This window comes from Trichomycterus rosablanca, chromosome 10, assembly GCF_030014385.1.
Source record: "Trichomycterus rosablanca isolate fTriRos1 chromosome 10, fTriRos1.hap1, whole genome shotgun sequence".
Lineage (NCBI taxonomy): Eukaryota > Metazoa > Chordata > Actinopteri > Siluriformes > Trichomycteridae > Trichomycterus > Trichomycterus rosablanca.
This window is the reverse complement of record NC_085997.1, coordinates 1,146,128-1,160,965: the sequence shown is the minus strand read 5'-3', so window position 1 is coordinate 1,160,965 and position 14,838 is coordinate 1,146,128. Positions and strand designations below refer to the sequence as shown.

General features: G+C 44.4%; 1 protein-coding gene across 18 annotated transcripts in view; it reads left to right on the top strand.

The window, feature by feature from the left end:
- Positions 1–14,838, top strand: part of ank3b (ankyrin 3b) — a 121,000-nt gene that overhangs the window by 69,037 nt on the left and 37,125 nt on the right. For 14 of the 18 annotated variants that reach the window (XM_063002668.1, XM_063002664.1, XM_063002677.1 and 11 more), the window contains 11 exons: positions 198–296; positions 1,157–1,354; positions 5,501–5,599; positions 6,218–6,316; positions 8,378–8,575; positions 9,067–9,165; positions 10,693–10,791; positions 10,890–10,988; positions 11,164–11,259; positions 11,915–11,987; positions 12,140–12,199. In XM_063002668.1, the coding sequence (XP_062858738.1) occupies positions 198–296; positions 1,157–1,354; positions 5,501–5,599; positions 6,218–6,316; positions 8,378–8,575; positions 9,067–9,165; positions 10,693–10,791; positions 10,890–10,988; positions 11,164–11,259; positions 11,915–11,987; positions 12,140–12,199 (1,219 nt within the window). The remainder of the gene's footprint in view (positions 1–197; positions 297–1,156; positions 1,355–5,500; positions 5,600–6,217; positions 6,317–8,377; positions 8,576–9,066; positions 9,166–10,692; positions 10,792–10,889; positions 10,989–11,163; positions 11,260–11,914; positions 11,988–12,139; positions 12,200–14,838) is intronic. The other 4 variants (XM_063002674.1, XM_063002669.1, XM_063002672.1 and 1 more) reach the window with 1 other exon arrangement.

Genomic DNA, 14,838 nt, shown 5'->3' with positions numbered 1-14,838 from the left:
GGCAGACTGTAATCATAGCCGGCGGTCCGTCCCCCCGTCTCTCAGAGTGGAATAATGGGAGGGACGGGGGGCCGGTTTTGCTTTTCGGGCTACACACAGGCACATGGGCTGGAACACGAGCAGACAAAGGCTTAGTCGCTCCTCCGAGCAAAAGTTTAGGCACTGACCCGGCGGGGGTGTCTGTCTGTGTGTCGCAGAGGGGGGAGACGGCGCTCCACATGGCTGCCAGGGCCGGACAGACGGGCGTGGTGAAGTACCTGGTGCAGAACGGAGCGCTCGTCGACGCCAAGTCCAAGGTAAGATGTACTAATATGTGTTTTATATCAAGTTTAAAGTACTTAGTGCTTTTGAAGTGTGAAAAAAGTGCACGTGCTGCAATGCCATACAGTAAACACACATTTAGTTGGTACTCTGGTTGTTTACTTTTTGTCACAGTGGGTCCAGTTTTCCCTAAAATCACTAGGTGCAATGCAGCCCACCCTTGTTATATTGATAAATAAAGTGCGCTGTGTGTTAATCCTTATTTTTGATTGCAGAAATCAGCACAAGACACGTATATATACACATTATAACCATGTTATTGTCATGACACTGCTAGAACAGGTCTGAAAAGGTCAGTGGGGGTCCTGTGGTGGCCCCTTTCTATTGAAACATGTAGTAAAGGGCGTGACAGCTCATTACATTTATAAATTTCACCCAGTGTTTATCATTATGATCTAAAACACTTCACATTTTTAAAGCAGGGGGTTCTGAGATTGTCCTAAAGACCCTTAAGTGTCGGTCACACCTTTCTAAGACCCCTCGGTCTATAGAAATCAATTTACTCTGTACAAAACAAATTCTAAAGGGTTCGAATCTCAGCATTGTTATCAGCCAGCCTGGCGTCTACACAGACATGTCTGAGATGAGAGTAGATGAGGATTGGCTGACGTGTTCCTGCCTTGCGTCCAGTTTCGGAGCGCAGGGTCAGAGATTGTATGGCACCCAGAGCCGTAAGGGTTAAAGGCTCAAGAACATGGTAAAGCTGGGATTCGAACTCTTAACCTTTCGATTGACAGCTCAAAACTCTACCTACAAGGCTCCCACTGTCGTTAAAAGGGATAGAAGTCCTGCAAGTAATTCATATGTGTGTGTGTGTGTGTGTGTGTGTGTGTAGGATGATCAGACCCCGCTGCATATCTCCAGTCGTCTGGGCAGGCCCGAAATCGTGCAGCTGCTCCTGCAGCACGGCGCCTCTCCCGACTCCACCACCGCGTCTGGGTACACGCCGCTTCACCTGGCGGCCAGAGAGGGACACAAGGATGTGGCGTCCGTCCTGCTGGACCAAGGGGCTTCGCTTGGCATCACCACCAAGGTCTGTTTTTACTTTTCACTTTTAATTTCCCAGAATTCTCACTCTTGGATGTAGTACGGTTGGTTCTTATCTTGGGTAGCGTTGAGCTTAACCGTCTCAAACCCGGTGGTGTCAGAATCTGCTTGTTTTTATCGTCAAAAGTGGCCGGAAAGCCTCAGTTAATGTTCCGGTTCATCCCAGAGCTGTTGAGATGGGCAGAAGTTGGGGCTTGAAGTCGAAGTCTGGGCTCAATCATGCTGGAATAGGAAAGGACCTTCCCTAAACTGTTTCTGCACCGTTGGAGATGTATAATTTCCTTTATATAAATATAGTTGATTTATTACACCCATTTGAGGTTACATTTGTGTATTTTCTTGCTGGCCGTCCTCTTCCTCTTTTACCTTCAACTTCCCACCACTTATGTCCTTCCAAATGAGTTGGTTCTTCTCACAATGTGTCCTCGATTTGACTATCCGGGCTTCGACTGAGAGGTTTGGTTCGATTTGGTCTTCTTTGCCATCCAGCGTACTCTCTAAAGTCTACACTAGCACCAGCGCTCAAGGGCATGGATCTACACCCCATCCATAAAGAGACCAGAACCTGAACAGTTCTGATCTTTGGATAGTTTGGAGACAAATCGATGCATCATTATTATTTCCTGCCTGCAGAATCCACTGCTATAAATAATTGATCCAGGTAGACAGAAGCTGTGCACCACTCCAACGTCCCAATTTTTAATCGCATGATCCCAAAAGTTTGTAATGACGCCAGGACCAGAGCTTTAAATATTTGCTCATAACCAAGAAAAATGATGTACGTTGGTGCCTGCCTCATAACAACCGGTTCTATCGTTTGTTCATCCGTTATTCATGCTGTCAGTCGTCGTCTTCACGCAGCATTTTTCCCCCGGTTCTTCTGTCCGTGACCGTGACCGATCAGAGGCAAACACACCTGAAAATCTGCCAAGTGTTCCAGTGTGAGAATTCGCTGTACCGAGTATACAATCACTGATATTTTCAGTGTTTGGTTTACAGCAGCGAGTGTTCCAGTGAGAATGCTTTGTTTGCTTTGTAATTCATGGCTTTAGGGCACGTCCCACTGATCAAACCACACCAACAATACCAGTCGGGATGGGTGTGTGTTTCATTGTAGGGAACGTCCCTCTGTCAGGTGTCCTGCTGTACGTTTGAGAGCTAAACCTGCCCATCAGTTAGTGCATGACGTCCCTCATCAACCTGTCTGTAATGTGCTCATATAAACATCATTCCTTGATCTGGATCTTCAGGACAGTGGGTTTGAATCCCTTGAGCAAGGCCCTTAACCCTCCCTGCTCCAGGGGCGCTGTACGATGGCTGACCCTGCGGCGCTTTGACCCCAGCTTCTAGTTCCGTACACCTGTAGATGTACAGTGTATCACAAAAGTGAGTACACCCCTCACATTTCTGCAAATATTTCATTATATCTTTTCATGGGTCAACACTATAGACATGAAACTTGGATATAACTTAGAGTAGTCAGTGTACAGCTTGTATAGCAGTGTAGATTTACTGTCTTCTGAAAATAACTCAACACACAGCCATTAATGTCTAAATAGCTGGCAACATAAGTGAGTACACCCCACAGTGAACATGTCCAAATTGTGCCCAAAGTGTCAATATTTTGTGTGACCACCATTATTATCCAGCACTGCCTTAACCCTCCTGGGCATGGAATTCACCAGAGCTGCACAGGTTGCTACTGGAATCCTCTTCCACTCCTCCATGATGACATCAGCTGGTGGATGTTAGACACCTTGAACTCCTCCACCTTCCACTTGAGGATGCGCCACAGGTGCTCAATTGGGTTTAGTCCATCACCTTTACCTTCAGCTTCCTCAGCAAGGCAGTTGTCATCTTGGAGGTTGTGTTTGGGGTCGTTATCCTGTTGGAAAACTGCCATGAGGCCCAGTTTTCGAAGGGAGGGGATCATGCTCTGTTTCAGAATGTCACAGTACATGTTGGAATTCATGTTTCCCTCAATGAACTGCAGCTCCCCAGTGCCAGCAACACTCATGCAGCCCAAGACCATGATGCTACCACCACCATGCTTGACTGTAGGCAAGATACAGTTGTCTTGGTACTTCTCACCAGGGCGCCGCCACACATGCTGGACACCATCTGAGCCAAACAAGTTTATCTTGGTCTCGTCAGACCACAGGGCATTCCAGTAATCCATGTTCTTGGACTGCTTGTCTTCAGCAAACTGTTTGCGGGCTTTCTTGTGCGTCAGCTTCCTTCTGGGATGACGACCATGCAGACCGAGTTGATGCAGTGTGCGGCGTATGGTCTGAGCACTGACAGGCTGACCTCCCACGTGTTCAACCTCTGCAGCAATGCTGGCAGCACTCATGTGTCTATTTTTTAAAGCCAACCTCTGGATATGACGCCGAACACGTGGACTCAACTTCTTTGGTCGACCCTGGCGAAGCCTGTTCCGAGTGGAACCTGTCCTGGAAAACCGCTGTATGACCTTGGCCACCATGCTGTAGCTCAGTTTCAGGGTGTTAGCAATCTTCTTATAGCCCAGGCCATCTTTGTGGAGAGCAACAATTCTATTTCTCACATCCTCAGAGAGTTCTTTGCCATGAGGTGCCATGTTGAATATCCAGTGGCCAGTATGAGAGAATTGTACCCAAAACACCAAATTTAACAGCCCTGCTCCCCATTTACACCTGGGACCTTGACACATGACACCAGGGAGGGACAACGACACATTTGGGCACAATTTGGACATGTTCACTGTGGGGTGTACTCACTTATGTTGCCAGCTATTTAGACATTAATGGCTGTGTGTTGAGTTATTTTCAGAAGACAGTAAATCTACACTGCTATACAAGTTGTACACTGACTACTCTAAGTTATATCCAAGTTTCATGTCTATAGTGTTGTCCCATGAAAAGATATAATGAAATATTTGCAGAAATGTGAGGGGTGTACTCACTTTTGTGATACACTGTATATATGACAAATATAGATGTTCTTAAATATGTGTCTATATTTATTATATGAAACCACACTCGCCAATTAGGGCTGACATCTGGAGCTTGTAGGTTCGAATCTCAGCTCCGAGGGTGGGATTAAATGCCGGATGGGATTCCTCATAAGTGCTGCGATTATGACCTCTGCTGGCTGATTGATGTGCTGCACAGAGACGGAGGATTATGGAGATCAGTGCGTGACTCCCCGTGACTCTCAGGAGACTGATCAGTTAGTCACGACCCTCGTCGGTCAGGAGTGCCGAGCAGTGAAGTTGGAACACAATCAGGGAATTGGATACGACTATGTCTCATTTTTGTATTTGAATTATTTAAGCTTTTTTAAATGCATCCTAACAGCTCTGCGGTACTGAAATGCACTTCTGCGCTCTCCGGATGACAGAGGATCAGTTAAAGTATTTCTTCATCTTCTAAAATAGATCCGAACGGCTCCGATTACTCAAACGCACGTGTCGCAACATGGATTGCATTATTTCTCTGTCAGATTTACTCTGCTGAGCACAGAATTATTAGCGCATGTTGTAATCTCTCTCAACTGCTGTTTTCTCCGGTGTCGGTTTATATAAACAGAACTGATAAGGGTTTTTGATGGTGTGTTGATTACAGGGTTTATAAACAGGCTATATTGTATGTGGTTATTATAAACAAGTTTAAAACTTCATGCTTGCAACACAGCTTTGCACCTTTCGCTGATAACAGTCTGGATGGTCCTATATTATTATATTATTATTATTATTATTATTACTTTTCTACCTCATCTGACCACAGCACACATTTCTACTCTCTTTTGGTCCATAGAAATGTCTCAGGCCCAATTTAGCGTAGTCAATTTCTTAATAGAGCGGCGGACCGTGTTAAGTGACAAAGGTTTTCCGAAGTACTCCCGAGCCTGTGTGGCCGTATTTATCACAGTAGCATGCTGGTTTCTCGTACATTGCCGTCTGAGGACTCGTAGGTCGCACACAGGACTGAGATTACTCAGGAATTACTCAGGAATCCCTGAATCTTTTCATGATATTATGTGAAGTACAGTAGATGGTAAAACATCAGAATTATCACTGCATGAATTAACACTATTCATATTTAATGATGTTTATTGCTGAATGCTGATTTTTTTACTCTGTTTTTAACAGAAGGGATTTACTCCACTTCATGTGGCGGCTAAGTACGGCAAGATAGAAATAGCCAACCTGCTGCTGCAGAAGAGAGCGCCCCCGGACGCATCTGGGAAGGTATTACACCGCCGTCTTTTACAACACAGGATAAAGTATATATAAATATTACAACCACGTCGTGCACGTTATTAGATACCAGAAGATAAAGCCCGTGTTTTAGAAACGACTCTTTCCGAGAAGGGAAAATTAAAGTCTGTGTGTTTGCACCTTTCAATCTGGCGTGTAACGACCGGAGAGCTTTTATCGTGGCTTCCTGTGCAGCAAGACTCTGAGTGTAATTTGAGAGCTGCAGCGCTGCAGAACAATCTGCTTTTTAATTTGCAGCTCGGAAAGATTTACAGTTTGTGCAGCGCAGTTTTATGATGATGTGTAGAGTTAAAATATCAGATAACAGGGAACAAAGCTGGAGTGCTGTGATATTACATCCTACATGTTCGTAAACACGGCCGCTCGGGTGGCGCATCGGTCTAATTTACTAGTGGTGCTATCGGCCGGCCTGGTATCTACATGAGTGGCTATTTCTAGTGTGTATATGCATTACTGAAGATCACAATGTGTTTCTGTTGCCCCCCCCCCAAAAAAAAAAAAAAAAAAAAAAACCACACACACCCCGTTTACTCACTTTCACATGTAATTAAATGTGTGTATGTGTGTGTGTGTGTGGCGTGTTTGTAGAGCGGATTAACTCCACTGCATGTAGCGGCGCACTATGATAACCAAAAAGTGGCACTCCTGCTCCTGGACCAGGGGGCGTCCCCCCACGCAGCGGCCAAGGTACTATCCTACACAAACACACCCCGACAAATCACACCACACAGTACACACCACTACAAACCCCGTAAACTCAGACTAACTCCACGCCCACCTTACATTCCTTCCTCTGTTTATCATAAACCTGCAGTCCAAACATCACGCTCTGAAGGGACCCTCCAAAAAAACAGGTCATAACTTGATTAGAAGGGGGGCATGCCGAACCAATTACAGGATTATGTGAGGAACGCTGTCGCTCCCTGCTGAGATCTTCTGGATCTTTGCTTTTAAATCATACGTGACTGCGCTGGATACTTTACACGTGTATGTAATTCAGTTTATATATGAAACTCAGAATGTCCAGTATGACCTCAGTAACTGTAGTGATGACCTCAGTGATTAAAGTAATGTAGAAGGACCATTATGACCTCATAATTAATATAATGTCCATTATGACATCAAAATTAGTATAGAAAGTCTATTATGACCTCATAATTGTAGTAAAGTACAATGTCCACTGTGACCTCATAATTAATACAGAATGTCCATTATGACCTCATAGTTATAGTCATGTAGAAGGACCATTATGACATCACAATTAATACTGAATGTCCTTTATGACCTCATAATTATAGTAATGTAGAATGTATGTCCATCATGGCCTTGTAATCATATAGGTCTATTATGACATCATAATTATAGTAAAGTAGAATGTCCAATGTGACCTCATAATTAATATAGGTCCATTATGACCTCATAACTATGGTGATATAGAATGTTAATTATGACCTCTTAATTAATGTAGAATGTCCATTATGACATCACAATTACAGTAATATAGAATGTCCATTATGACCTGATAATTATAGCAATGTAAAATGTCTATTGTGACATCATAGTTAATATTGAATGTCCATTATGATCTCACAATTAGTATTAGTTCACTATGATGTCAAAATTAATATAGGTTTATTAGGACCTCATAAAAGTCCATTGTGAGCTCATAGTCAAAGTAATGTAGATTTCCATTATGACATCATAATATAATGATAGTAATATAGAATGTCCATTATGACCTCATAACTATAGAAGTGCAGAATGTCCATTATGACTCTGGCCATCGTGGCTATTCATATTTTCCCTTTGTTCATGAAGTAAATCTACCGTATGGAGGTGCTTTGTTTAGATAAAACTACTATCATTAGACCATTTCCTGCTGTTTGTCAACCCCCCCCCCCCCCCCCCCCCTTATCAGTTAGTACAAAGGGAACAACAAAGGACAAAGGCTAATGCTAATTGAGAGGGCCACCTTAACACTAACAATGGCACAGCTTGCAGGTCCACAGTTCAATGTTTTATTATTATCATTATTTAGCATCATGAATTAGCCACCACATGGTGCGTTTGGCAGGATATTTCCATTTGAGTCAGTATCCTAAACCCCCGGTTTTATAGACTACAGCAAACACGAGCACCTAGATCTCACCCGCGAGTTCACCGAAACAAACCCCGGCTCCTCATGCCCCCTGTTCTGACTTGTTCGAGCTTTTAAGAGTATCAACACCAGACACCAGTGTGTTATTCTTACCCAGACCCTGAGGGAGCCCACTTGAGATGCAGAGCAAAAAGCAGACCAAGTTTAATCCTCTGTTCTCCTGCATTGAGCTCCATGCTGAAGTTTGTAGCGTGGTGGGAGATGTCTGATCCCCGGCCAGGACAGCGAACCAATCCTGCCATGACGTCACCCCAGAGTTGGCATTCACGTCTGGTAAATTCAGGGGGACTTTTTTCCCCTCTCATGCTGCCTGTGCCGTTAGCAGACGGTCGTTACGATGGCTTTCGAGTACTGGATCTGTTACTGTTTTGGAAATCTCATAAATCCGAGGGCGACGGTGGCGCTGGTTGTTTTGCCGCTTGTGGTTTTACAGTCGTCTCACAGAACAACATGGGAAACGCATTTTCCTGCCAGTTCAAGACCTAAAGCACACAAACCCCCCAAACTCTCGACATACTCCAACGATGCCCAGTTTAACCCTCACTGGAACATTGTTATGGCTCGGTTCTTATTAATACCTGTTTTTATAGAACGGCTACACGCCGCTGCACATAGCCGCCAAGAAGAATCAGATGGAGATCGCTACCACACTGCTGGAATACGGCGCTGACACCAATGCCGTCACCAGGCAGGGCATCAGCCCGCTTCATCTAGCAGCCCAGGAGGGCAACGTGGACATGGTCACCCTGCTGCTAGCCCGAGATGCCACCATCAACCTGTGCAACAAGGTAATGCAACCAACTGCTGACTACCACTGTGCTATTTTATGATTGTGTATAATCGCCCTTAATAATGAATCAACGAATCAAATCAACAAATCGAATCAAAGGTATTTGCTCGGTGCCCAGGTGGCACAGCATGATATTCTGCTAGCACACCAGCGCTGGGATTCTTGACTCTCAGAGTTCGAATCTCAGCTCAGCTACCAGTCGACCGGGCACCCCCTAGCGGGCACGATGGGTTGGAGGGAGTGTATGTCAGGCTAATATACCCTTCTTGGGCGCCAGTGGGGTCTCCAGCAGCGGAAGACTAATTGGCTATGACTAAATTGGTACAATGGGAAGAAAATGCACTTATTACCAGTGCTTGCTGTTATATTTGAAATATTTCTTGCTGCACATTTGCTAATCCATTCTTTATACTCAATAGCGTCGTCATTTCCAGCAGGTCTGACTGATCTGCACCCTCATTTACCCTCTCGTGCGCTTGTACGTTGCAGAGCGGCCTCACTCCTCTACATCTGGTGGCCCAGGAGGACAAAGTGAACGTGGCTGAAGTGCTGGTGAATCACGGTGCCACCGTGGATCCCGAGACCAAGGTACACGGCAGCGCTTTTCCACTGACGCACCAATAACAGGCTGCGCGGCAGGTGTGAAGTTCACGCCCCACTGCAGGTCAGATAAACCAGGAGCTCTAGGAGGCTAAAGGTCATTCGGGTGTGAGAGAGAGTGGAAATTCTGGACGCTGTAGTGGAAACTACTAAACAGTCAGAGAGTCGGGGCTCTTTATGCTGTCTGACACTGACTGACAGAGAGAGGAAAGACTATAGAACAAAGCACACACACACACACACACACACACACACACCGCCACAAGTGCAAATAAAACGAGGGATCAGATTACAGGTGAGATCGTAGCTGCCTGGAAAAATGAGCAGAGCTGCTGGTAAATCCGCTGCCTGACCGGTGTGTGTTTTATTAAAGAACCACAGTCTTACCTTAGTTTGTTTGTTTAGCAGGATTTAAACGTCATTTTTTTACACTTTTGGTTACATTCATTACTGGACGGTAAATTACTCAGTACACAGGGTTATATCCAACACAGTCCTGGACAATTTTGTACCTCTAGTTCACCTCACTTGCACGTCTTTGGACTGTACGGAGTTTGCACCTCACCACATTAGACTTGTCGTTGGCTTTAAAATGTCATTTTTGACCGTATAATACAATTTATTCATTTACAGGCCGCTCAGGTGGCGCAGCGGTAAAACACACTAGCACACAGCGACTCGTCGGTTCTAAACTCAGCTCCATCCAGCTGGGCTGGGCGGCTACATGAACAGCGATTGACCGTTGCTCATACAGGGTGGGAAGCCGGATAGGGAGCTCATAACTGATGCAATTGCGACCTCTGCTGGCTGATTGAGTCGAGGGATAACACGTCGATCAGGGTGTGTCTCTCTGTACACAAAGCTGATCCGCGTATGAACTCGCCTCGTGCAGGTGAAAAGAAGCAGTCGGGTACTGCTCACATGTCGGAGGGGGCGTGTGACATGTCTTGCTCTCCTCAACCGTAAGTGGAGAGGTCAGCATCAGTAGAGAGGAAGCGTAATGCAATCAGGTGTTTGAATACGACTAGATTGCTAACAGGGGAAACAACAGCCATGTTTCTTCTCCACAACAAAGTGTTGGTGCTCTTTTAGCAACCCACATGCGTTTCCTCTGGTTTGAGAACCCAACGATTACGTACAGGAATAAGGCGTTCTATCAGTCGAGAGCAGAAGTCGGAGGACGCTATAAACAACTACGTATTTTAGCGTCTGTGCGTGGCACAAAAGGTCGATGGTCATAGCCATATGGGAGATAGTGTACTGTTATTACTCCTGCATTTAGTTGTAAATGGTGGAAATGCGGGTAAACAATGTTACTAGGGTTTCGCTAGGACCCCTCGCTTGCGTCACCCCTCGCTTGCGTCACAGGTTCGCTGGTTCCAGATCAGCGATTTTCTGGCCATGTAACCGTTCTGGACCCAGAGCTGAGTCCCATGTACGATTCTAAAGTGAAATTCTTCCAAAAATAACTGAGTGGTGTAATCCTCCCCGTGTTTACTCGCCCTCTCTCTATAGATGGGGTACACGCCGCTGCACGTCGCCAGTCACTATGGCAACATAAAGATGGTCCACTATCTTCTGCAGAACGAGGCGAAGGTCAACGCCAAAACTAAGGTGACGATCATACTGCACATCATCTCCTGTGCAGCGGTGTGTTTACTGCACTGCAGTGTGTTAAACCTGTGTGTGTGTGTGTGTGTGTGTGTGTGTAGAGTGGATACACTCCCCTGCACCAGGCTGCACAGCAAGGCCACACACACATCATTAATCTCCTCCTGCAGCACGGAGCCTCGCCCAACGAGCTCACACTGGTGAGTGGTGCACACACACATGGTGCACATACAGTATATGTATATATATACTGTATATAGTTCTACGTCTATATACGTGTGTGTTATATATGTTACTGTCCACTCTCAACTAACTCTAGTACTGAAACTAACCAACAGATTTTATAATATTTTCGTCCCGACTGCTTTTTTTCAGAATGGAAACACGGCTCTGTCTATCGCCAGGCGTCTGGGTTACATTTCAGTGGTGGACACCCTCAAGGTGGTGACAGAGGAGACCCTGACCACCCTGGTGAGACACATTAAGATCATTAAGATCAACTTTAACAGACAGTAATCAGAAAAGATCAGGGATTGTTTACATGAACACATGGTAGTGGTGGCACGGCGGCGCTATTGCTGCCACCTCACAGGAAGAAGGTCCTGGGTTCGATTCCCCAGCTGGGAGGTCAGGGTCCTTTCTGTGTGGAGTTTGCATGTTCTCCCTGTGTCTGTGTGGGCTTCCTCTGGAGGCTCCAGTTTCCTCCCACAGTCCAAAGACATGAAGTCAGGCTAATTGGAGATAACATTTGCCCAAAAATGTGTGTGTGTGAGTGTGTTAGCCCTGGGATGGACTGGCTACCCTTCCAGGGGGTCTCCTGCCCCTCACCAAATGAATCAGACCCACTGTGATATTGAGAGGGAGGGCCGAACAGGAATCCTCATCACTGCTGCAGTTACCACCTCAGGAGGTCAGTGCGTGATACGGATCTCCGTATGAACTTGTCTGGCGCAGGTGAAAAGAAGCGGTCGGTACTGCACACGTGTCGGAGGGGGCGTGTGTTGGTCACGGCTCTCCTCGGTCAGGAGTGGAGGTCTGAAATACCATCAGGGAATCGGATATGACTAGATTGAGAGGAAATAGATTATTGAAGTTGAGGTAATTTAATGCTCTGTTCTGTGTTCAGACGGTGACGGAGAAGCACAAGATAAACGTTCCAGAGACGATGAACGAGGTTCTGGACATGTCTGATGATGACGGTAAAGCTCCTGATTACTACTCTACACACCAGCTAACAATAAATCATCCATTTATTTATTCATTAATATCACATTCAATTTAATCATCATGAATTACTGTTTATTTACTTACATGAATTTTCCCTCTAACACGTCGTCTTTAAATTACACAGTTCATAAAGTCCATGTGCCTGAAAGTCTCACTGAGGATTATTTATCTGATGTTGATGAAGGTATTTTCATCCATTTACTGTTTTTCTGTTTGTTTTCTGTAGTTTTGTTCCCATTGTTTACATCACATTAACCACTAACCAGCAACCACTAACCAGTAACCACTAACCAGAGCTTCAGGGTCGTGGATGCTTTTCTCTGGGGTGTCCTGGTGTCCTCATGCTTGAATGTGCGAACAGAGAGAGACAGGCAGACAGACAGGCAGACAGACAGATAATACATAGATTTGTGGGAAAAGCATTTTGCCATGATGGAACAGCACAACCTACTGCACCACCCAGTCACCCAAAATAATCATTATTATTAGTAGTAGTATTAGTACTAGTAGTAGTATTAGTAGTTGTATTAGTATTAGTAGTATTATTATTGGTAGTAGTATTAGAAGTAGTAGAAATATTAATAGTATTAGTACTAGTAGTACTAGTATTAGCAGTATTAGTATTGTTATTATTGTTAGTAGTAGTAGTAGTAGTGTTAGTATTCATATTAAATGTAGTAGTAGCAGCAGCAGCAGTAGTAGTAGTAGTATTGGTAGTAGTATTACAGGTAATAGTAGTATTTGCAGTATTAGTTTTAGTATTCTTCTACTTTTTTTATTATTATTATTATTAGTATTAGTATTATCAGTAGTAGTATCAGTAGTATTATCATTAGTAGTAGTAGTAGTATTAAAAGTAGTAGTAGCAGTATCAGTATTATTAGTAGTAGTAGTATTCTTGGTAGTATTATTAGTGTTAGTATTATCATTAGTAGTAGTATTATTGTTATTAGTAGTATTATTTTTAGTAATATTGTCATTAGTAGTAGTGGTAGTATTAAAAGTAGTAGTAGCAGTATCAGTAGTATTATTAGTAGTATTAGTATCAGTATTATTATTAGTATTATTAGTATTAGCCTGAAATGCTTTAACTTCATCCTTTAGATTGTAAGTTTGGTAATTAGAGGCTCATTTTGTTTCTTAATAATTTTTTTTATTTAAAACAAATAACAACAATAAATGAATTTATAGAAAATAAAGAAGGAAGAGCCACGAGAAGTAAAATCCACCCGCTGAGACTAAAACTGCTGTAGAATTACAGTCTGAATGATGACAGTAACATGAGATGTGTGTGTGTGTGTGTGTGTGTGTGTGTGTGTGTGATGGTTCTTATATCAACATTTTATAAACATATTAAAAAATAAAAGCAGTTTTTGTTTTAGGTTTGAATTACAAGCTACACGTTCCCATAACCGTGGCGATGCCACCGTGCCACCCTGTGCTGCACTCACAGAAAATAGTGCCCCAGAGTGTCCCTAGAGGCGCAAGATGCAAAATCGAACCGTCTAACGTTACTGAGAGATTTATAGCAAAGGAGTGTGTGTGTGTGTGTGTGTGTGTGTGTGTGTGTGCAGATCGTGGGATTTGGTTACTGGTAACTGACACTTGTGCTCTCATGGCTGTACCAACGTAGCTTCTTATTTACACTGACAGCACGAGCCTGAAATAAACATTCGGGTTGCCAGTCACTAGTCACAGAAAATCCTCCGGTTGGGGGATTTATTTGAAATGGCTGATATTTAATGTATGCGACCGGGTGCCATGTGGGGCGTCACTGTTTGTTTTTGCCAGCATGTTCCGGCTGAGTGAGTGCCAGGGCGTGTCTCCTACCCCAGAGCTACCAGCTTTATCCATTAGCTTCCTCACGATGCCTTTATTAGGTGAGAAGCAAAAGTATTTGGATGCCTGATTATGAGCTTGTCGGACGTCCCATTTTAAATTAGAGCGCCCTCTGTGTGATCTTTTACGCTACGACAGCAGCCACTCTTCTGAGAGGGCTTCTCACATGATTTGAAGTATGCCTGTGGGAATTTGTGCATTTGTATGGCTCAATCTGTCTGATCTGGGCCAGTGATAGCTCAGTGGTTAAGGTACTGGATTAGTAAACAGAAGGTTGCCGGTTCAAGCCCCGCTACCACCAAGTTGCCACTGTTGGGTCCCTGAGCAAGGCCCTTAACCCTCAATTGCTCATCGTGTTCAGCTCGTTGTGTAAGTCGCTTTGGATAAAAGCGTCTGCTAAATGCTGAAAATGTAAATGTAAATGATCTTGGTCGGCGTTCCGGTTCATCCCAGAGCTGTTCAGTAGGGTTGAGGTCACGGCTCTTGGTTTTTAAACCAACCTCCGTTCAAAGGAATTTGTCGTTTGGGTTGCCAGTCACTAGTCTCAGAAAATCCTCCGGTTGGGGGATTTCTTTTAAATGGCTGACATATCATATTAGAAATAAAAATAATTATTATTAAGTGTTATTAATAAATAGATGTTACTGGGACGTCTTGGCCCAGTATAGCATAGTTTCGGAGTATGCCTGTGGGAATTGGATGACAGTGGTTGTATGGCTGGGCACTGATGTTGGTTGGTGTTCCGGTTCATCCCTGTTCAGTAAAGCTCTTGGTCTACACCGAGCTCTGTGCAAAGGGCCTTCCCTAAACTGTTGCTGCAAAGTTGGAAGCATGTAATTCCCTCTATATAACTGATTTATTACACCTGTTGTGGCTAAAACACATGATTCTAAAATGAGAAGGGGCGTCCGGATACGTTTGTCTTGATGTTTGGAGTGTTCCACCCTCCCGTGCCCTCCTGCCTCTCAGGGGTCCTTTTGTTTC